Raw genomic sequence first — 21315 nt, 5'->3', positions numbered from 1 at the left:
TAGCCCGGGGGTGGTGGCGCCCGGCTTTCATTCTTCCTGCAGCCCCAGTGCCGCCCAGGCCCAGCTGACCGGTCTGTACCTCTTTCCATAGACAGTTCCCCCCGCCCACCCCGCCCCGTCCTGAGCTCCGCCCCTTAGGAACTGGCCACCGGGTGGGTGTTGGGCAGAGTGACGGGGCCCCGGCTCGGCCATGGGAAAGTATCCTCTGATTTTGCGGGCATCTCCCAAGTGATCAGCATGACTGGGGCTGGACATCTTCTGCCCTCATCTAACAGCTAGCACGTCCGCTGTGTTCCAGAAGGCCTCATCTTTCTGCTTTGCTTTCCATCAAAAAAATCTGTTCGGGCAGGACGCTTTGTAAACCCTCGGAACCTCTGTTTCTTAGCAGCCCTTCCGTCCCTTCTGAGTGTGTGTTAGGCACTCCGGCATCTGCAAAATGCAGCCTTCGGAATAGGCGTGTGCCGTTCTGCGTTCTCCTCCTCTTAGCCTCTGCCGCTTACTCGTCTCTCCACGTCAGCCACACAGTCACGTTTGCCTCTGTGACTCTCGTCACGCTCTTCCCTGCTGACACTGCTCCTTCCGATTTCTGGCCGTCTGTTGTTTCTAAATGTTTCGCTGCCTTTTTCTTTTTTTTTTCTTTTTTTTTAATTTTTTAACGTTGATTCATTTTTGAGAGACAGAGAGAGACACAGAGTGTGAGTGGGGGAGGGGCGGAGAGAGAGGGAGACACAGAATCCGAAACGGGCTCCAGGCTGCAAGCCATCAGCACAGAGCCCGACGTGGGGCTCGAACCCACAAACCGTGAGATCATGACCTGAGCCAAATTTGGGCGCTTAACCGACAGAGCCACCCGGGCGCCCCTAAACGTTTCACTGCTTTTCAATTTCTACTGCCAGTGATACCTTTCTAGACTGGGTTCTCCTACCTGGGCCAAAAGTTGTGGGTTATCCGAGTATCATCTGGGAAATGGGAGAACCGTGCGGGACTGCACACACAGCTGCTCACCACATTTTGGAACTGTCTTGGCAACGCATGAGTGTATCCCTTGTCCCACAGCTCTCTGGGCTGCGGATAGACACATTTTTCCACGGGCTCATTCACAGTTCTCTGTTCACTTCTTTGACCACCAGCCCCTGCACCTCTGAGTATGGTTGGGCAGGCTGTTCATTGCACAAGGGCACCGGGCCGAGGAATAGCAGACTATACTCCGCTCATTGACTGGGGAGCAACAGCTCAGGGCTGTGTCCACTTGGAGGGACAAGCAGATGGTTGGATGTGCTTGCAGCAGCCCTGACAGCGAATGCTAGAAACAGATCTTAAATCGATAGCAGTACTTAATTTTGAATGTTGAACTTGTATTTGCCACATCCCAAATAATGTCCTCTCTGTTGCTGTCATAGGCTGGATTGTGTCCCCTTCAAATTCCTATGTTGAAGTCCTAACCCCCACTGCTTCAGAATGTGACTATTTTGAGTAGGGGTCTTTAAAGCGGTGGTTATGTTAAAGTGAAGTCATTAGGGTGGGCCCCAATCCTAATCCAATCTGGTGTCCTTGTAAGAAGAGGAAATTCGGACACGGGGACACCCAGAGGGGAGACCATGTGAAGATACAGGAAGCTAGGGGTGCCCGGGTGGCTCAGTCGGTTGAGCGTCTGACTTCAGCTCCCGTCATGATCTCATGGTCTGTGAGTTCGAGCCCCGGGTCGGGCTCTGTGCTGACAGCTCAGGGCCTGCAACCTGCTTTAGGTTCTGTGTCTCCCCTTCTCCTTGCCCCTCCCCTGCTGGTGCTCCGTCCCTGTCTCTCTCTCAAAAATGAGTAAGCATTTAAAAAAATTTTAAGATACAGGAAGACAGTCATCTGTGAGGCCAGGAGAGAGGCCTCGGAAGAAACCATGCCTCCTGACACTGCCTCAGACTTCTAGTCTCCAAAATCCTGCGAAAATAATATAGGTCGTTTAAGCCTTCCAGTCTGTGGTACTTTGTTACGGCAGCTCTAGGGAACAAATACAGTCGCCTTATTTGCTTTCATTTTTATTTTATTTTATTTTATTTTTTTGTTTTATATACCAAAGTTAAAATAAAATTGAACCAAGCCATCTGGTTACTGATAACTTTATGACCTTGAATGTAAAAATTTCCCCTTTATAACTTACATATTTAAAAATAATGTCACTAAACAGGGTGCTTGGGGGCTCAGTCGGTTAAGCGTCCGACTTCAGCTCAGGTCATGATCTCACAGTTTGTGGGTTCGAGCCCCGCGTCGGGCTCTGTGGTGACAGCTCGGAGCCTGGAGCCTGCTTTGGATTCTGAGTCTCCCTCTCTCTCTGCCCCTCCCCCACTCGTGCTCTGTCCCCCTCTCTCTCTCTCTCTCTCTCAAAAATAAACAAACATTAAAAAAAATAACAGGTGCAGGGTTTATTTAGGTGTGAGATGCATGTGCAAGTTAAAATCTTTGCTGCTTGTTTGTCCCAGCGGTGTTTATTTACAGGGAAAAATGGTTCTCCCTTCCATTGGTGAGTTCTTGTTCCTAATGTATCCATTTAGATCCATTTATGAACTTGTCCCATATGACCTTTGACTTTCCATCTTTTAACCTGGTACCATGGGGCTTTTGGTCACTGTCATGTTGTTTTGTATTTTGAATTTCAGGAGGGTGTGTTGTCTGTCACTGTGGCCTTGTTCTCTTCTTTCCCCAAACTATTCTTTGGGGTTTTTGCTGCCATTTGAGGAGGTTTGACCAAGTGCCTTCACTGAAATTTCAATGGACATTGCATGAAATTTGTGTATTGGCCTCAGGATTACCTGTATTCCCTTCAGCCACGTGCAAGGGGACATTTGTTCAGATCTTCATTTATTTCTCCCATTAGGGTTTTTTCACTTCCTGTAATCACTGTTGAATGTTAAGTGACGGGTCTGGCTTTTGCTGGGAGACCATCTCACCAGATTCTGGAGTGACTGGGACCCGTCCAGTCCAGTCCTGGAGTCGGGGCCTGGGAACACACTCGTGGGGCAAGGGCAAGGGCATCCTGCTGTTGTTCTGACACCGCCTCCTTTGCACTGGCTCCAGATCCTTCCCATCTACCCAACTGGCCATTCTCTGGGTGGAGTCCACACCTTTCCCACCCCGAACCCTTCCTCTTGTCTTCTGGCTCTGGGTCACTGGCTGTATGGGTGTCCTAGGGCCTGCTGTAACAAAGTACTGCCAAGTGCATGGTTTAGAACAACAAAACTTTACGGTCTCACAGATCTGGAGGCCGGAAGTCCGAAATCAAGGTGCCTGCAGGGCCGTGCTCCCTCTGAAACCTGTAGGAGGATCCTTCCTCGCCCCTTCCTAGCTTCTGGTAGTTTCCTGGCAATCTTTCATGGATCACTCCAATGCTCTGTCTTCACATGGCATTCTCCCTGCGTCTCTGTCTCTTCACGTGGTTGTCTTCTTTTTTTTTTTTTTAAGTTTATTTATTTTTGAGACAGAGAGAGACAGAGCATGAACGGGGGAGGGGCAGAGAGAGAGGGAGACACAGAATCCGAAGCAGGCTCCAGGCTCCGAGCCGTCAGCCCAGAGCCTGACACGGGGCTCGAACTCACGGACTGTGAGATCGTGACCTGAGCTGAAGTCGGATGCTTAACCGACTGAGCCACCCAGGCGCCCCACGTGGCTGTCTTCTTACCAGAACACCCGACAGACAGGATTAGGGGCCCTCCCTACCCCAGTGTGACGTCATCCTAAGGAATTACAACTGCAGCGACCCTATTTCCAAATAGGGTCACATTCTGGAGTCCTAGGGGTTAGGGCTTCGATATATCTTTTTGGAGGAGGACCCAGTTCAACCCATACCACGGGCAGGCCCGCGTTTCTCCTGACCCCAAGTCCCCTGCCCGTGTCCCTTCCTTCTGCCTGGATCCTCCCGGAGGATACCCCCAGCCCCACCCTCGTACCCTCCGCTGACCCCCTGTGCCTGCCCCACCCCCAGGCACGATGACCTGAAGGAGATGCTGGACACCAACAAAGATTCCCTCAAGCTGGAGGCCATGAAGACCATCGTGGCTGTGAGTGGGGGAAGGGGCCGCCCCGGTCCGCGGGAGGGGTCGAAGAGCAGCCCTTCTGGGCTCCCGGTGGACCTTCTCCTAATAGGTGTGGGCCTCCTCCCTTCTCCCCCTACTGCGACCCCCCCCCCCCAGATGATCGCCAGGGGAAAGAACGCCTCCGACCTGTTTCCGGCCGTGGTGAAGAACGTGGCCTGTAAGAACATAGAGGTAGGCAGCGCGGGGCGAGGGGGTCGCGCGCCCGCCCCCACCGGGAGTAAGCGCCAGCCGGTCGGGGCGAGGAAAGGCACCATGCGGCCCCCCGGGGGCCCGACTTGCTCGGGATGCCCTCGGCTCAGGAGAAGACCCTGTTCCTGCGTCCCCCAAGCAGACGTAGATCCGAGCCAAGGACCCCGGGGCGCACGCGGGACCACAGCCGGCCAGGCGGTGACGTCTCATTGGGTGGGGGCGGCAGTCCTGCTGAGAAGCCCTTCTGCTCCCAGGTGAAGAAGCTGGTCTACGTGTACCTGGTGCGCTACGCGGAAGAACAGCAAGATCTGGCCCTGCTGTCCATCTCCACCTTCCAGCGCGGCCTGAAGGTCAGTTCGCGCCCCGGGCCGGGTCTCGCGGGCGCCACGTTGGAGGGGCAGCCCGGGGAGAGGCCTGTGCGTGGGGGACGGTCTTGGAGGCCCCTTCCTGTCCGCCTAGACTTGGGAGGGTCAGAGTCAGACAAGAGGACCGGTGCTGCTGTGGCGTTAAGTGTTGGGGGGGGGGGGGGGGGGTCCAAGCCAATGGCCGGGAAGGAACTCTTGAGATGTCTTCGGTGCAAAAAGGTGATTTTATGAACGCACGGGGACAGGACTCGTGGGCAGAAAGAGCTGCACTGGGGCTGTGAGGAGACACTGGTTACATACTAGGAAGTTGCGGGGGGGGGGGGGGGTTAAGGAAAGAGGGAGGTTTCCAAGCGGACTTTCCTATGCTAAAGAGGACTCTTCAGATACTGGAGGCCTTGCTCTTGTTGAGCTGAAGTTATTTTTCCCTCTAGCAAAGCATTCACATTAAGACAGAAGGGAGTTCCCGCAGGAATGTTCTACTCTGCCTGCCTCGGGTATTTGTCAGTGGGCTGCAGGTTGTAAAGAAATTTAATTTTATTGGGGCTCCTGGGTGGCAAGCGTCTGACATCGGTTCAGGGCATGACCTCACAGTTCTGGGACTTCGAGCCCCGCGTCGGGTGAACACGAGCCCCACTTTGGGTAGAAACAGAGCCCTGCTTCTCTCTCTTTCTCTCTCAAAACAGATTTAATTTAATTTTAATCTACATTTTCTTCTTGTCTTTGTTTCCCCCATCACCACGGAGGGGAGGGTGATGTTAGGGCTCCAGGAAATTGAGTCTATAGGATTCTGGAGACTGCCCTTTTTTCTTATGAATCATTAAGACAGTTGCAGACTGATGGAGACCCGCGTCCCGCGGGACCGTGATCGCCATCAGTTAGCTATTTGTTTTTCCCTTTCCTGTGTCCTCGGGCAGCCAGGAGTGTCTGAGGAGTGTCACACGTGTCCCACCCGGTGGGGAGGGGGGATGGCTAGCTCTAGCTCGTGCTTTGCTGTCAGCTTGCCTTTGGCTCCCTCATTAGTGGGACCCCCAGAGGGTGGAGGCCAGCTCAGAAGGGGCTTGAGAGATGAGGTGGCTGCCCAGAGACCGTGTCTCTCCTCCTCTGAGGAGCCTGTGATAATGGCCGCCTCAAACATAAACCACTTGCGTCCCTGAGAGCAGAGAGCCCTGGGTCTCGCCCCCGTTGGCGTGAAGGAATCGTGGTCCACAACCGGGCAGAAGTCGACGTCCTTCAGACAGGCTTCCGGGCAGGGGACAGCTGGCCTGGGTTCCTCACCTCCGTGTGTCACAGCCTTGGCACTAGGAGGTTCACCAAGTCTGGGTTTCCGTGGAGAACGATGACTTTGGAACTTGGGGAGGACAAAAGGGTTTACTGAAAACAAATGAGCTCCGTGGAGAGGAAGACATCGAGATTCACCCTGCGGGAGAGGTTGGGTTCGAAGGTCAGCGCAGACGCCATAACACCCGGCTGCCCGTTCTCAGTGAGTTCAGTACAGCGGATTATTCCTCTAGAGTTGAAACAGGTGATGAGCCTTCCGTTTGGCACCGGAAGTAGCTGACTTGTGTGAGATGCCCCAGTGTCTGCAGAACACCCACTTTGAAAGACTGCTGTCCGTCTGTTGTACTGAAAGGCTTTTTGGAGCATGTCGAAATTGAAATCACTTAAGGGAAGGGGCAGGAAGATTTAAGTCCTTTAAATCTTTTTTTTGTTTTAAGTTTATAGATTTCTTTTGAGAGAGACAGAGACAGTGTGAGTGGGGGAGGGGCAGAGAAAGAGGGAGAGACAGAATCCGAAGCAGGCTCTGCCCTGTCAGCACAGAGCCTGATGTGGGGCTCGAACTCACCAAATTGTGAGATCATGACCTGAGCCGAAACCGAGATTGGACGCTTAACCGACTGAGCCACCCGGGCGCCCCTCAAGTCCTTTAGAATAGAGTGGGGGCTGAATCCCTTCTCACTATTTCAGCTGAATATCCTCACCTTTTGTTTTGCATATTAAACGTATGCTTGATGGTCTCCACTGTGTGCCCTTCTGGTCTGTATATGTCAAGGATACAGAAGACAGTATCACTGCCAGATGTCAGATGTCAACCACTAACTCCCCTCCCTAGACTTTCCACATATTTGGTTCACATTCCTGTGAGAGTGTCTCTGAAAGGTCCAGCTCAGCTTTTCATGTCCAGCTGGTTCTGTGGGTTGCTGAGCAGGGGGGAGGATTGACTGCCCCCCTGGGTCACTGTGCTGTGGCGAGCAGGAGAGGCCGACAAGGTCTGCTTCTCTGAGGTGGGGTAGGAAGCACAGGCACTTGAATATACCCGTCATTCATTCGGCAATACCGGGGTCTCTTTAGACCACACGTGGTGCTATGTTAACTTTTAAAGTCAAAACCACGGGATCAATCCATTGATCTGTCTAGATTGGCAAGTAATCTTTTGGTTTGAATCAGGGTTAAATCATTTTGGAAGAACCATTCTGGAATTAAAAAAAAAATTTTTTTAATGTTTATTTATTTTGAGACAGAGAGAGACAGAGCATGAGCAAGGGAGGGGTAGAGAGAGAGGGAGACACAGAATCTGAAACAGGCTGCAGGCTCTGAGCTGTCAGCACAGAGCCTGATGTGGGGCTCGAACCCACAAACTATGAGATCATGACCTGAGCTGAAGTCGGACGCTCAACCAACTGAGCCACTCAGGCGCCCCCCATTCTGGAATTTTTGGCACAGGTTTTACATTTAGCTGTAGTTTCTACAGTCTGCCCCTGAATTTCCCCTTTGAGAAAACCAGAGGGGCACCTGGGTGGCTCAGCCCATTAAGCGTCCGACTTCGGCTCAGGTCATGATCTCATGGTCCGTGGGTTCAAGCCCCACGTTGGGCTCTGTGGTGACAGCTTGGAGCCTGGAGCCTGCTTCGGATTTTGTGTCTCCCTCTCTTTCTGTTCCTCCCCTGCTCGTGCTCTGTTCCTCCTCTGCTTGTGCCCACTGAGCCCATTCAAAGAAATGATTTTTCTAGAACAGTGGTCAGCAAACTTTTTCTGTATCCTGACAGAGAGTAATGTAGACTTTTTAGGGCCATACAGCCTCAATCTTGCAACACTCAACTTTGCCCTTGAAGTATGTAAGAAGCCATAAATGAGTGGGCATGGCCAGCTTCCAATGAGTCTTTATTTATAAAAAAGGCAGAAGACAGATTTGGCCTGAGGGCTGTAGTATGCCAACCTTTGCTCTAGAACATGACCTTCTGACAGATCATCTCCAGTGATAGAGACGTCACTCCTTCATAAGGCAACTCGCCTCATTTTTAGACATTACAACTTTTTTTTAAGCATTATATCGTGTCAAAACCTCCAGAGCTATAATTTTTTTAAATTTATTTCAGACTCACAAAAGGCACAAAGAATAATAAAGTGAATATCTGTATACCCAGCATAAGAAACGAAACATTTATCAACAGCCAAAGCCCCCTATGTATCTTCTGTTTATAATTCATGTGTATGTATTTATTCTTTCACGGCTTATTTACACATTTGTAAATAATATACAATATTGTTTTGTAAATGGTATCACATGATATATGTGTTCCCCTAAAACTCATTTTCTTTCTGTTGTTGTTAATGATTTTGGGCTCTCCTGCATATTAGAACCATTCATTTCCATCCAGTTTTCTCCCTTCTTTTTATCAAGCCAGCCTGAGACTGTTTTCTTAGCAGCTCACTAATGTGGTTGGCTCAATTCAGACAAACCTCCAGTGAGCAGTCAGATAATCTAGGTCTCCCTACATCCTGTCTTTATGCAGTTGGTCCCTGGAATCCCTTATGAAGCCCTATTATATTTCATTTTATTGGTTTAGCATAACATCCAACTCGGGGCGATTCTAAATCTTAATTTTGTCCTCCTGATTTTGTGTCTTCCAACATGTTAATAGATTGTACAGACCAGGGCATCAGATTGTGAGTCCCCTGGCATATCATGTTTCCAAGTTGACACCAATCTGTTAATCAACCTTCCCCAAGCACAACGTTTTACCAAGTTGTGGATCCATCTAATTATACAGTCAGCTGGCACTTTCTTATCTTGTTAGAAAGGATCTTATTCAATAGCAGAAAAATTTCTTAACCCCTTTCACGTGTAAAGGGCTGTGGTGATACAGAGACAAAATAGATATGGATTCTGCTCTTAAAATGATTCTATATTAAGTAAAACAAAAGGCTTGCATCAAAATGGCAATCTAGGCAATGCTAGGAGGCTCCCCCCAATGCCTTGCTGAAATCGACATACACAGTGTTAATATCGACCAGCCTAGTTACCCTATCAAAAAGGAAAAAAGAATTTTTTCTAGTAGCCTCCTGTGAATCCATAATCCTTTCCAAATAAAAGGGGGGAAAAAAGAAATACAGGTTATAGCAGTGGATATGATATGATTCGACTCTAAGAAAATACAGACTCCTGCCTTTTAAATACGTGCTTCTAAACCATGTGTTTAAAAATCAACTGTAGAATTTTGACAGGGGTTACCATCATCTTCCCCTGTCATTTTGTGGATCTTCTCTTTCTCCATTTTAGAACATCAGTGAAGTGTCTGCTCTTTAGTGTCCAGTCACCTCTCCCGTTGCCCAGCATTCTGTGAGATTCACAGCAGGGGCGCCTTGGGGGGCTCAGATGGTTAAGCTCCGACTAAAGCTCACGATCTCGAGGTTTGTGGGTTCAAGCCCCGCGTCGGGCTCCGTGCTGACAGCTCGGAGCCCGGAGCCTGCTTCGGATTCTGTGTCTCCCTCTCTCTCTGCCCCTCCCCCACTCATGCTCTGTCTCTGTCTCTCTCTCAAAAATAAATAAACATTAAACAAATTTTTTTAATTAAAAAAAAAGGTTCACGGCAATTTACAGCTACTGCTGCCCCTCGTGCACGATTACAATATACTGTGTCTAACGCTCTTCTCAGGTGTGGATTGGAAGCAGAGGAACAAAGAGAAGGGGCCTACATACCTATTCTGTTTTAAACACTGGAGGAAGAGGAAGAAGATCAACTTTTGGGAGGTTGCTGGGAGAAGGGAGTGTTAACCAACTCTTTGGAAGGCAGGACAGCTTGCATTTGCTGGCAGTCAGCTCTTGCATCAACACAAAGACCCCCCCACCCCCACCCCCACGCAGGGACCAGGAGGTGTTTCAGGAACTTTAGGTATTCTGAAAGACTCTTACCTTTCCCGAAAGTGAAGCAACCCATCGCCCTAACTGTTCGGGCGTCAAATGTCTGCAACAGGGGCCAACAGTTCCCTCAAGTAGTACCCCCCTCCCACCCCGGGTACCTAGCAGGGGCAATCACTCAGGGAGTCAGGGAGGCAAGAACCGGTGGTAGGTAGCTAGGGACAGTGAGTTCCACGGGTGTGGCCTTTCCATCAGGCCATTGTGCCCTCTCATGGCTCTGCCTCCACCTCTGCCCTTAGGACCCCAACCAGCTGATTCGGGCCAGCGCCCTCCGCGTCCTGTCTAGCATCCGGGTGCCCATCATTGTGCCCATCATGATGCTGGCCATCAAGGAAGCTGCGTCGGACATGTCACCCTATGTACGGAAAACAGCTGCTCACGCCATCCCTAAACTCTACAGGTACGCCCCAGCCGCGCCCCTAGCTCCTCAGGGGAGTGTTTCCCAACCCCGGGCCCACCCCTGGCCTCTCCCAAGCCTTGCGGATTGCCCCTTTTTTGTACTCAGATGGTTGAAGACGGTTTGGGGAAGTGAGAGAGATGGAGAACTGCGGTGGTGGCAGCTCACACTTCTTAACGAACAGGGTTGGGGTAGGGGAGGTGAGCACAGTTTGGGCAAATATTACAAAGGTGGGAGGTGGGGGGGGGCAAATCCCTCTTAACAGTTTCTCCCACAGTTTGGATTCGGACCAGAAGGACCAGCTGATCGAGGTCATTGAGAAACTTCTGGCCGACAAGACCACGGTGTGTACATGGGCGCACAGGGACGGGTGGTGGAGAGGAGACGGGGCAAGCGCTCTCTGCCCTTCCGGCTCACCCTCTTGCCACCGACCGTTCCCCAGCTGGTGGCGGGCAGTGTGGTGATGGCCTTCGAGGAGGTCTGCCCCGAGCGCATCGACCTGATACACAAGAACTACCGGAAGCTCTGTAACCTGCTCATCGACGTGGAGGAGTGGGGGCAGGTGGTCATCATCAGCATGCTCACCCGCTACGCGCGCACGCAGTTCCTGAGCCCCACCCAGAACGTGAGTGGGCCGGGTGCCCGGGCCTCGCTGTGGCAGCGTGCGTAGGAGGGCGGCCGGGAGGAGGTTTCCACTGCCCCCGACACCCCCTCCCCCTGTCTCCGCCTGCAGGAATCTCTGCTGGAGGAGAACCCGGAGAAAGCCTTCTACGGCTCGGAAGAGGACGAGGCCAAGGGCCCGGGCTCGGAGGAGGCGGCCACCGCTGCGCTGCCCGCCCGCAAGCCCTACGTCATGGACCCCGACCACCGGCTGCTGCTGCGCAACACGAAGCCGCTGCTGCAGAGCCGCAGCGCCGCCGTGGTCATGGCGGTGGCCCAGCTCTACTTCCATCTGGCGCCCAAGGCGGAGGTGGGCGTCATCGCCAAGGCGCTAGTGCGACTGCTGCGCAGCCACAGGTGCGCGTCCCGCCCCGCCCACATCGTGGGCCGCCCCGCCCCGCCCCGCCCCGCCCCGCCCCGCCGACACAGTGGGCTGACTCACCCGGCCTCGCCCCGCCCACCCCGTGGGCCGACCCGCCCGGCCGCGCCCCGCCCACACGGGGAGGGGTGGGTGGGCTAGCCCGCCCCGCCCACACCGGGGGCTGACGTACTTCGCCCCGCCCCGCCCATGATGGGTGGGCTGGTCCTGCCGGCTTCTCTCAAACCCTGGGCGTATCACGCCCCGCGCCTTCACCCCACCCCTCCACCCTGTACGGACCCCAGTCTTGCCCTCCTCCGACCGGTGCCCTCCCCGCCCTCCTATTTGGCCCACCTCTCTTCCCTCCACTCGCTGCCCCTGGGCCCCGTCGAGGGGCCCAGATACCTCTTTCCTGTCCTCTCCGTAGTGAGGTGCAGTACGTGGTGCTCCAGAACGTGGCCACCATGTCCATCAAGCGCCGGGTGAGCAAGTGACCTAGGCTGCCCTCGCATATTCCGAGGGGTGGCTCCTGCGAGTGCAGGGCGGTGGGGGGGGGCGGGGCACTGGGGACAGGCAGGATGGGGAGTGCCTTCGCTGTGGAGAGAATGCAAACGGGAGACCCCAAACACGGAGGAGAAGCAGGGTCTGGGTCCTGAGGGCCGCCGAGGGAGGAAAATCTGGCGAAGAAAGTCCTGGTCAGATCTGAGAGGGGGGTGGGAAGGGCAGCGATGAGGCAGGAAGGATTCTGGGCCCCAGAACGGGAGAGGTGGGGTAGCTCTGGAGAAGCCCCAGTCTGGGGCTGCGGTGGAGCTCCTTGGGGCTGCTTCTCTCACAACAGGGTATGTTTGAGCCCTACCTGAAGAGCTTCTACATCAGATCCACCGACCCCACCCAGATCAAGATCCTGAAGGTGAGCGATGGACAGAAGTGCCTGCGGCCTTTCCGCCCCCTTCCTGCCCCCACCTACCCGCTGGGATATCCACAGTGGCCACCCTGGGGCCTGCCTATTTCTGAACCTGTGGCCACTCCACCCAGGAGTATTGGCCCAGGAAGCTGGGCTAATGGGGGCCGGGGCGGGGGAGGGAGCTGCCCTTTGCCTGTTATCCAATAGATATGTGCCACTTTTCATATGTGAAGTAACCTGATTTTCATAATAACCTCAGGAAGTGTACATTATCTCCATTTTATAAAAATGCAGACCCCAGGAGGTGAGGTTGCTACCCCAGAGTCAGTCCTGCTGATTCCAGAATTCATACTTTGCTAGCTACAGTCTCTTGGCTTCCACCCACGGTGTTCTCACCCCCACACATCTTCCCCCTCAGGCTTTTATGCAAACATACACCCACAGAAAAAGTGTCAGAAGCCCATACCCACATTCCATTCGGGCTCTGCCTGCTCTTATGGAGTAGTTTTCATTCAGCAGCAGTTAATCGCGACTCTCTGAACATCTACTCTGTGTCAGTTACAGCTAGATCTAGGGGTACAAGCCAGGGCAAACTCATCAGACACCTTGTCTTTGGGGAGCCGACGGTCTAGTTGGGGTGAGAAGGAGACATCGAGCAGCCAATCACAAAACAAATGTAAAAAGCCACTTGAGAAATATGGTAAGAAAGAGAAGTGCAGAGGGCTGTCAGAGCATAGACTAGGACGACGTCTAGTCTTGTGTCAGGGAAGCTTTCCTCTAGGAAGCAAGGCTTGAGCTGAGGCCTGAGAAATGAATATGAATTGTCTATGCAAGTGCAGGGGCAGGAATGGCAAGAATTGCTCCCCACAGAAGAAACAGTATATGCAAAGGCCCTGAGGCAGGAAGAGGTCTGACAAGAGGCCAGTATGACTGGAGCATAGAGGGCAAGGGGGAGAGTGGTGTGAAAACAGAGGTAGACAGCGGTCAGATCCCACAGGGGTTTATAGACCATGGTAAGGACATTGCTCTTTAACCTAAAAGCAACAGGAGGCTTTGTTTTCCATGGAGGCGGAGAGGTGACAGGATCATTCTATAAGCGTCCTCTGTCAGGGCATCCATTTAAGAGACAAACTGGTCCTCCTGCCTTTTGGGAAAGTTTCCCAGTCTGTCATCTCCTTCATCAGTTTAAGGATGACGCAGGGCCGTCCGTGGGATTGTTTTCCGGTCTGTGAAGTGTGTTTGGAATGAGGGGTTTGGGGGCACAGAAACCCTGCGGGCCACCCTGCCCGCTTTCTGTCTCCCTGCAGCTGGAAGTGTTGACCAACCTGGCCAATGAGACCAACACCCCTACTGTCCTACGGGAGTTCCAGGTAAGGCCGGGGCCCAACACCCCTACTGTCCTACGGGAGTTCAGGTCGGGCTGGGGCCCAGCTGCCTGCCGGAGGGTCCACGAGAGGTGCCCGCAGCTCCTTGTGCTCAGTGAGAACCGTCCCGATGGGCCAACTTTCTCTTATGAGCCCGAAGTGGAAAAAGTGTTGTCTTAGGCCCCCTCCCAGAGCCTTCTGCTGGCTCTGGGCTAAGGGACACGCACGGTGGCTGAGGGCGTCACTCTCTCTCCCAGAGTTTAGTCTCTAGCATGATGAGTGATTGAATGAGGGGTGACAAGCTTCCCTGAAGGTCACCCGCAAGCCGGCAGAATCACTGAGGGTCACTGCCTGCTGGGGATCACTCTGTTGTGGTGTCCCACAGACGTACATTCGCAGCATGGACAAGGACTTTGTAGCAGCCACTATCCAGGCCATTGGACGCTGTGCAACCAACATCGGCCGAGTCCGTGACACCTGTCTCAACGGCCTGGTGCAGCTGCTGTCCAACCGCGACGGTCAGTGCTTGTCTGCGTGTCCAACTTGGACGACCAGAGGGTGTGCACCTATCCGTCCAGGCACAATGCGTGTTCGTCCCTCTGTCCACCTCCATGCGTGTCTTAAGTGTTCCTGCGTCCCCGAGGGCCACCAGAGGAGCGCACAGGGTTGTGGAAGAGAGCCAAGGGTCTGGGGGCATTGCAGGGGTGTCCGTCTACCTGCGTGTGGTCATGTGACCGCCCCGGGCCCACACTCTCCCTTCCCGCTCCGCAGAGCTGGTGGTCGCAGAGTCGGTGGTTGTCATTAAGAAGCTGCTGCAGATGCAGCCCGCGCAGCACGGAGAGATCATCAAGCACCTGGCCAAGCTCACGGACAACATCCAGGCGAGGGAGGAACCTCCCGTGTTGCCCTCCCGTCCCGGCCTCCTCCCCATGATTTTAAAACCCCGCGATGAAACACGCTAGCCCTGATGAAACCGACTTCCACACCTTCCGTGCTGGCTCCGAAAGGGCCTGCAGGTGGAAAAGGGGAAAAGATGGGACCAGGCAACCCTGACTCGTTGCCCAAGATTCGCTTTCCCCTTGAGGGTCCCTTGCTGAGCTCCCAGACCTGTACCGCCGCTCATGTTTTCTCCAAAGCTCTGGCCGCGGGTGGCCGAGGGTGCACTGGAAAAACCTAGCGTGTTGCTGTTGCACCAGTAACTTGAAGCACTAAGATAAGGTATTCCTTGAAGGTTCGGGAAGAATAGCATGGAACTAAAGCACGGAGGGTACAACGGATCTAGGAAATCGGTCTTTTACACAAAACCTGGACGGACTTTGGGGTTTGGAAGCTCTGCGCTTGCTAGCGAACCCCCAGGGCAGAGGGGGGGATGCTGCTTAGGAAACGTTCGCCTTCTAGTCTGTCCCACGGGACAGGGGTGTGAACCCCGCAGTTCCTGGCCCAGCACACACGGGAAGAATGCCATTTCCCTGGCAGGCCACATGCCCACCCACATCTCCACACGAGCCCCAGTCCTGACTCCTCTTACGCACCCACAGGTGCCCATGGCCCGGGCCAGCATCCTGTGGCTCATCGGCGAGTACTGTGAGCACGTCCCCAAGATCGCGCCTGACGTCCTGAGAAAGATGGCCAAGTCCTTCACGGCAGAGGAGGACATCGTCAAGCTGCAGATCATCAACCTGGCAGCCAAGCTCTACCTGACTAACTCTAAGCAGGTAAGGCTTCAGAGATGCCCCCTAAAACACGCCGGGCCCCAGAAATGGCCCAGGGAGGAGTCCGTGGACCCTCACCAGGTAGGTGTGAACTCCAGCCTCTCTTTCTGATGAGAGAGTTCAGGGCAAACGTCCGGTCTCTCCCGATAACCAGTGTCCCCGTGTCCACGGCCACTCTCAAGGGCTGGGTGGGGGTGGTGGCCACAGGTGAAGAGGCTCTCCTACGGGGCTGTGACCTCCAGTCCACCTGTGGGAGTGTTCCTACCTGCTGCCTTTGGAACAATGGGGCCCTAAAGAACCACAGCTGAGTGGGAGCGAGGGAGGAGCCAGCGATGACACGCGCCGGTGGGAGAACATGTGTTCCACGAGATGTGATCTGTCCTTACTCCCAAAGCTTGGTGATGTTTGGCCAGTCTGTGCCAGGGATATGAGGGCAAATCTCTGCACAGCCAAGGGCATGGCTCCACTAAGCTGGAATACCAGGATATAAGAAGCTTCTTGGGTGAACTCCTGAGATGGTCCCAGGAGATTCTCCTAAGAATTAAGTGTAACGTGCAGAGCTTAAAGGGGTTGGAGACACCAAGGGCCATGACCATTCCCACACTCACTGCCCCACTCAGTTAAGGGAAGTGGAGGTTGGCAAACTATATCGCCCGTGGACCAAATCCAGCTTGCTGTCTGTGTTTGTAAATAAAGTTTTATTGGGGCACAGCCATCTTCATTCATTCATTTATTGTCTATGGATGCTTTTGTGCTACAACAGCAGAGTTGACTAGTTGCAAGAATCTATATGGTCCACAAAGCGTAAAATAGTTACTCTCTGCCCTTTCTAGAAAAAGTTTGGCAACCTGTGGAGCAAAGTATCTGCGCAGGTGGCTGGGGTCAGCAGCTTGGCTACACCCTGGAGATTGTGACGTCCCTGCTGGCCTGCAGGTGGCCTCTTTGCCGTCCCATGGAGTCTTTGGATGGGGGCATCTGTGCTTCTTCAGTGTTTCCTTTGATCCGTGGTGACAAGGGTGGGCCCAGGGACTCGAGCTGGGGAGGCAGGGCCATCATGGGCTGGGATACTCATCAGGAGTTGGAATAGGCACCAGTCACCCATGGGAGCAATGAGGGACCTAGTGTGCCAGCATCAGTATCGTGGGCGAAGCAGGTTGCAAAAAGGCTGTGGGGAAGCATTCAGTCACTGAACAAATATTGGTGTGCCTCCTTTCTTCAGAGGGGAGGAAGTAACAGGTGGGAGGAACATTTGAAAAGATGAAGCCGTATGGGCGGGGAGCCACCCAGTTAGGCTGAGGACCCAGCAGGAATCCTGAGCCCCAGAGTGGCGATGTGTGATGTCCGCGTGTTCTCATGAGTCTGGGTGTGCCCACGCGGCGTTTTCCCGAGTTGTCACTCTTAGCTATGTGTTCACCTTTTCATTGCTTTATCTGGCGTGTATTTCCTGAGTCCTGACCTGTGAGTTATATGCCTGGCACTGAGCCGTGTCCTGGGATAGTGGCCATCAGCGAGACATGTTTACTGACCTCCGAATGCTCACAGCCAAGTAGGGAGAACAGTATGTAACGCAGAGCAGTGAGAACTGTCGTCAGGGTTGGCACAGAGAGTTCAGGTGTGTTCAGCTGAACCCTTCTCCTCGACAGGCCACAGGGGTCCCAGCCCCAACAGGGCACCCAGGGTAGGCTGTTCAGGCAAATGGATACTGACCTCCAGGCACCCTTTATCTGAAGGTGGGTCCTCCCAGGCACAGGCCCTTTAGAGTGGTTCTTGGATTCAATAAAGAGAGTTTTCTCCTCTCTCCCACCCTCCCTTTTTCCGTTTTTGCTTCCCAGCCTGTTCTCAGTGTGGTGGAGAAAAGGGAATCCTTGGCATTCTGGGAGGATGTTCTTGCAAAACAGTGGTGATGCTTCCCCCTGCCAGTATTATGGGTGACATTCCGGGCCTGCTACGGGCCACAGCAATCCCAGTCATTCCCAGCCTACTGACCCCCAGGGCATACCAGATGCCGGCCCAGGCTGAGGCCTGGGCGGTGGCCAAGATGAAGTTCTGCCCCGCTCTGATTCAGCGGATAATCCGGTTCCAGGCCAGAGGTCACAAAAGCTCTGATAATAGATGGACTGACAGAAGGCTTGATGTGAAGGTGGTCATTATAGCACCTGGGGGTGTGGCATCTGGGGGCAACTGCCTGGAGTTCTTTTGGGCGTGAGTTTGCTTTTTGTATGTCAGGTGAGGTGTGTGGGAGGAGGCCTGGTGGGGGCCTGGTGGGGGCTCAAATCTGGCCTCTGTAGTGGATGGAATGTTTTGATAAAGTTCTGCATAATTAAAAAAAAAAGGTTAACTTTTTAAAAAAATATCGTAAGCGTAATGCATGGTCATCATAACACGTTTGGAAAACCCAGAAAAATAATAATTAAAAGTTTAAATTAGCCATAGGTCTACCACTTAGAAAAGACCACCATCAATCTTATAATCTATTTCCTTAGCCTTAGGAAACATTTCTGGTCCCTGTATATAGTCATCCAGAAGCTGCACATCTGTGTCTCTTTTAATGTGTTAATTTTTTCATTTCTGTTTCCGATGGCTTCGTATTTACAAAGCTGTTTCCCCATTCATGTGTCAGTTAAATACTTCCCATATAATTTCCTCTAGATTTATTTTCTATTTTTGTGTTTTTTTAATCCATCATAGTTTTCTCTTGCTGTGTAGTAAGTTAGCATAAACTTAGTGGCTTAGAACGACATGCTTATTTTCTCGTGACTTCTGTGGGCCGAGAGTCTAGGCCTGTCTTCACTAGGTCCTCTGAAGGCTGTGGCTGACCTGTTGGTAGAGGCTGGACTCTCACTGGGGGCTTTGCAGGGAACGGTTCGCTTCTGAGCTGGTTGGTGGCTGGATGCAGTTCCTTTGGGTGGTAGGACTGAGTCGGTCACTCAACCAACTGAGCCACCCAGGCGCCCCTAGAGCTTGTTTTTATATGTGAGGTCAGGATGTATTTCGGTTCACGTTTTTGAAGAGCCGCTGTCCCAGTATGATTTACAAGGTAGCAGGTTACAAGGTAGCAGGTATGTTGGCCTCAGTTCTCGAAAAGGAGCCCATGTGGGGCACCTGGGTAGCTCAGGCCGGTTGAGGGGCCAACTTCGGCTCAGGTCATGATCTCACGGTTCGTCAGTTCGAGCCCCACATCAGGCTCGCTGCTGTCAGCCTGTCAGCGCGGAGCCCGCTTTAGGTCCTCTCTCCCCCTCTGTCTGCCCCTTCCCCACTTGTACTCTCCCCCAAAATAAATAAATGTCAAAAAAAGAAAGAAAGAAAGAAAAAAAGGAGTCCATGTTCCTCACTTAAAATTCTCCCCTGGAAGAACTCCCACCAGTCGTAGGAAACTTGTTCTGTTCTTGGTGCACCGAAGCGTGTCTCACAGGCCCTCTTGAGCCACCCATAAGTCCTGCACATCCTGGCTGAACGAGGTGGGGGTCTGGGTGGTGCAGACTGGATGCCATCCTTTCTGGTGAATGGGTTCTTGGGATGGAGAAGCGTAATGAACTGTTATAAGCAAATGCTGCAGTGTTGTGGGTGAACCGGCCCCTTCCTGTGTTGACTGCTGATGCTGATATGCATTTAAGTCTGTGCACAGATGGAGGCAGATCTTTAACACTTCTTTCCAGAACTAGCCAAGGACTTGGGGGAGGGAGAATGTCTGATCGGCCGGCTGGGAAGTCTGTAGCGGGGAATCGGCAGCATCTTGATATCAGACCGTGTTGATAAGGACATCTGCCCGCCATGACTAGTCAAACGATGTCTGGCCCAGGGAGGGGAAGGTCTGTGATGAAGTCCATTGCGAGGTGTCCTACGTGGGAGAGTATGGAGTTGAGAGTACTTTCCTGTGATGGGAACAGTGTTGCAGGTGCTCCTATTGTTGGACGGGACTGAGCTGAAGGCGAGGCCACTGAGATCCCTGCGGGCCATGTTGTAGGTACCTGAGAGTCACGGTGGCTCTCTAGTTTTGCCACAGCAGCAGCTCTGATTCTGGGTCAGCATCTGGGGGCTGAACCCCTCCTGGACATCTTTCTGACGCTCCCCCTGAGTTACCTGAGTCAGCCGTGTCCACGGCTGGATGTCCATAAACCTCAGGAAGACCAAGGTTGGTTCCAGACTCCTCCTTTGGGTCCTGCTACCCCAGGCACCCTGGCTGTGCGGACATGAGATGCACGTGCTCGGTGGAGACCCGGATGGGGCAGCCCCCTATGTCAGCAGGTAGGCAGTGTCGGGACGCAGGTGGATTGCCGGCTCAGGCGGGCCCAGGTCTAGAAGCAGCGCTGACTGGCTCCTTAATCGGGGAGAAGTCACTTCTGACTCTGCTTCTCTGTAAGTGGGAGCAATTGCGCATACCTCTCGGAAGAGGTGTGGACATTACACGGGATCGTGTGAAGCTCCTTACATAGCACATGGAGCTAGAATGACAGCTGCTACCTGTCATGTCATAAAGGCGGGTTAGAGCAGGCCAGGATCAAGGCAGAAATCAAGATTTGGGGTCCTAGGATGTGGCTGCCTTGATTGCAGACAGTGGACCCATAGGCAGTTTGCTCTCTAGAACCTTTCAGGGGAGGTCATGGCCTCTGAGACTCTGGGCTGCTCAGAATGTACCATGTGGATCAATGGGCATGAGGACAGCCCCGACCAATGGGATCCCCATGTGCCCCCCGCCAACTCCTTCTGTTGTCCAGTTTTCCTCTGTGTGGTGGAGGCTGAGAACTGTGAGATTTCCGGCAGAATGTTCTAGACCTCCTTTCACCCTAGCATCCTAAAGTAAAGAGGCTGGCCCTCCCTGGAATGGAGGAGCTGGGCCTGGGACAGTGGGGACCACTGACTCAGGAAGAATGGAGCTCACGGCCAAGAGGGAGGAGATTGCAAAGGGGCGACCTCTCTCACCCGGCCCCCGGCAGCTGTCAAAGCTGGGGTCGGGAGTCAGGGCCAGGGAGGGGAGAGGAAAGGCAGGGTGAAGGGAGGGCAGGTGGGAGAGGAAGAGGGTGGAGGCAGCCGCCCGTCAGCTGGGAGAGAGACACTGCGTGAGGTGGGGGCTTACAGAATCTGCTGCAGGGCCCCCTGTGTCCCCGCTGTCTCTGACCGCTGCTGACCCACCTCTCGTCCCCCAGACCAAGCTGCTGACCCAGTATGTGCTGAGTCTGGCCAAGTACGACCAGAACTATGACATTCGTGACCGAGCGCGCTTCACCCGGCAGCTGATCGTCCCCTCGGAGCAGGGTGGGGCCCTCAGCCGCCATGCCAAGAAGCTCTTCCTGGCACCCAAACCAGCCCCAGTGTTGGAGTCATCCTTCAAAGGTGGGAGCTGAAGTCAAGGGTAACCTCCAGGGGCGGGGGGTGGGGGAGGCGGGGTGGGAAGGAGGGGAACTGGCCAGGACCCCATACCCAGATCTTCCCCCTGAGGTCCCAGTCTTAGCCAGACACCAGGACTTCGGGAGAAATGCCAGTCTCTCTGCCCCTCACCCCACCCCCGCTCCCACCCACAACCACCACCAGCATCATCTCACCTGAGTCCCTGCCCTCCCAGCCAGCATGGCTCCTGCTCCTCTCTTGTCTGGCGCCCCCGTCCACCTCCCTCCCTGAGCCAGCACTGTGTATCCAGATTTAAATACCAAGGATCCCGGAAGGTGGGAAGTCAAACAGCATTCAGAGGAGAGGTACAGATTTGTTAAGAGTCCTGAGAAAGTTGCTGGTGCTCTGGGCTGCCACTGGAGCTCTGCCCAAAGTCTGGGCCTTCAGCCTTGCCTCTGTCCTTGGGCTCGTGTCCTGTGATAGGGGCCCTGAGAGAGGCTGGGAGGGGACAGTCCGCCAGCTGGCTCCCTGGACCTCGGAATCCTGAAGGGGACCTGGCTCCCTTACAAAGCTCGGTTCTCCTGGGTGTCTTTTTGTTCATTTTTTTTCTCTTCCCTGGACCTCAGGAACAGGGAAATTCTGAGGGATGGGGCGGATTTGAACGTCTGCCAGGAAGGAGGAAGTCCCTTTCTCCTTCCCAACCCGTCCCCGCTCACAAGTCTCCAATACACAGGCTGGACCTCTGGCCTTGACTTCTTCCCAT

At 53.7% G+C, this 21315-nt stretch overlaps 1 protein-coding gene across 2 annotated transcripts in view; it reads left to right on the top strand.

The window, feature by feature from the left end:
* The window catches only part of AP3B2 (adaptor related protein complex 3 subunit beta 2), a 33499-nt gene that overhangs the window by 5095 nt on the left and 7089 nt on the right, over nucleotides 1–21315 (top strand). For both annotated transcript variants that reach the window (XM_049614253.1, XM_049614252.1), the window contains exons 2-15: nucleotides 3971–4046; nucleotides 4179–4253; nucleotides 4526–4621; nucleotides 10072–10232; nucleotides 10507–10573; nucleotides 10672–10854; nucleotides 10963–11246; nucleotides 11675–11729; nucleotides 12086–12157; nucleotides 13459–13521; nucleotides 13901–14033; nucleotides 14287–14396; nucleotides 15054–15230; nucleotides 20372–20558. In XM_049614253.1, the coding sequence (XP_049470210.1) occupies nucleotides 3971–4046; nucleotides 4179–4253; nucleotides 4526–4621; nucleotides 10072–10232; nucleotides 10507–10573; nucleotides 10672–10854; nucleotides 10963–11246; nucleotides 11675–11729; nucleotides 12086–12157; nucleotides 13459–13521; nucleotides 13901–14033; nucleotides 14287–14396; nucleotides 15054–15230; nucleotides 20372–20558 (1739 nt within the window). The remainder of the gene's footprint in view (nucleotides 1–3970; nucleotides 4047–4178; nucleotides 4254–4525; nucleotides 4622–10071; nucleotides 10233–10506; nucleotides 10574–10671; nucleotides 10855–10962; nucleotides 11247–11674; nucleotides 11730–12085; nucleotides 12158–13458; nucleotides 13522–13900; nucleotides 14034–14286; nucleotides 14397–15053; nucleotides 15231–20371; nucleotides 20559–21315) is intronic.

The sequence above is a fragment of the Panthera uncia genome (genome assembly GCF_023721935.1).
Source record: "Panthera uncia isolate 11264 chromosome B3 unlocalized genomic scaffold, Puncia_PCG_1.0 HiC_scaffold_2, whole genome shotgun sequence".
NCBI lineage: Eukaryota > Metazoa > Chordata > Mammalia > Carnivora > Felidae > Panthera > Panthera uncia.
The sequence above is the reverse complement of the archived record's forward strand: the minus strand, read 5'-3'. Positions and strand labels throughout refer to the sequence as shown.